This window comes from Charadrius vociferus, unplaced genomic scaffold, assembly GCF_000708025.1.
Source record: "Charadrius vociferus isolate BGI_N301 unplaced genomic scaffold, ASM70802v2 scaffold2695, whole genome shotgun sequence".
NCBI classification, from domain to species: Eukaryota; Metazoa; Chordata; class Aves; order Charadriiformes; family Charadriidae; genus Charadrius; species Charadrius vociferus.
In genome coordinates, this window is record NW_009648637.1 from 9023 (window position 1) to 10144 (window position 1122).

Sequence of the window (1122 nt, forward strand, 5' to 3'; positions counted from 1 at the left end):
AGGTGCCGCCCCCCTGAGTGCCCCCGGGGATGCCATCAGGGAGAGCAGGCGGGCGAGGGCTGGCGGCAGCAGGCAGCCCCCCACCGACAGCACCACTGACCCCGTCTGCTGCCCTCACAGCACGCAACAAGCCAGTTGTCACCTCCAGAGCCACCTCCTTCCCCCAGAGGTGGGCTGGCCGTTCCCGGGACAGCCACCACCAGCTCCAGTTCCAGCAGCTCCCCGGCTCTAAGGCAGCCTGCTCCCTTTGGAGCGGGAGCGAGGGGCACCATGGCACAAGGCCACCTTGGCAGTATGGGAGCGGGGGGACTCCTGCATGGACCTCTCCTCCTCCCCGCAGCCACCCCTCGCAGTACAGCCCACCTGCCGTTATATTCCGACTGCTATTACTTGACACTCTCTCCGTGTTTGCTGTAAACACGTCCTGTTTAACTCCCTGCCAAGGCAGAGAGCTCCAGCCAGCTGCTTCTGTCTCGGATAACTCGCCCCTTTCCGCTCAGAGCTTTGGTTAAGGGACAAGCCTGGGTGAGGAGATCCTGGAGCAACAAATGCGATTCACATCCCACTGGGTGAATGGGATGGAGCTACCTGGGCAGCTCCAGAAACACCAAGACCAAAGCAGAGACACCGGCAGGATCAGAGCCACTGCTGAACAGGGCCGGACAGGACAGGAGTACCCACAGAGGAAGGGATTGGGTAAGGTGTGTCCTGACAGAGAAGGCTCCCGCTACGAGCTTGGCCAGATCCTCTGGGAATGCCACAGCCATGATACTCACAGGCTGCAGAGAACCATTTCATGAAGTCCTGGAGCTTCCTCGGTCCCTTCCTCTTCCGCTTGCCCCCGACCATGTCGTCCACACCGTGTGGAACCAGGAAGGGCCTCCCTGCAGGCAGGCATAGAATCACAGAATGGTTTGGGTGGGAAGGGACCTTCAAAGGCCATCGAGTCCCCCCCTGCCCTGGGCAGGGCCACCTCCCCCCAGCCCAGGTTGCTCCGAGCCCCGTCCAACCTGGCCTTGAACACCTCCAGGGATGGGGCAGCCACAGCTTCTCGGGGCGACCTGCCCCAGGGGATCACCGCCCTCATGGCCAAGAATTTCCTCCTCACATCTCATCTCCATC

At 61.9% G+C, this 1122-nt stretch overlaps 1 protein-coding gene across 1 annotated transcript in view; it reads right to left on the minus strand.

Moving 5' to 3' along the window:
* The window catches only part of NCAPH2 (non-SMC condensin II complex, subunit H2), a 16582-nt gene that overhangs the window by 7864 nt on the left and 7596 nt on the right, over positions 1–1122 (minus strand). Inside the window, exon 14 of the mRNA XM_009886311.1 lies at positions 777–884. Within this exon, the coding sequence (XP_009884613.1) occupies positions 777–884 (108 nt within the window). The remainder of the gene's footprint in view (positions 1–776; positions 885–1122) is intronic.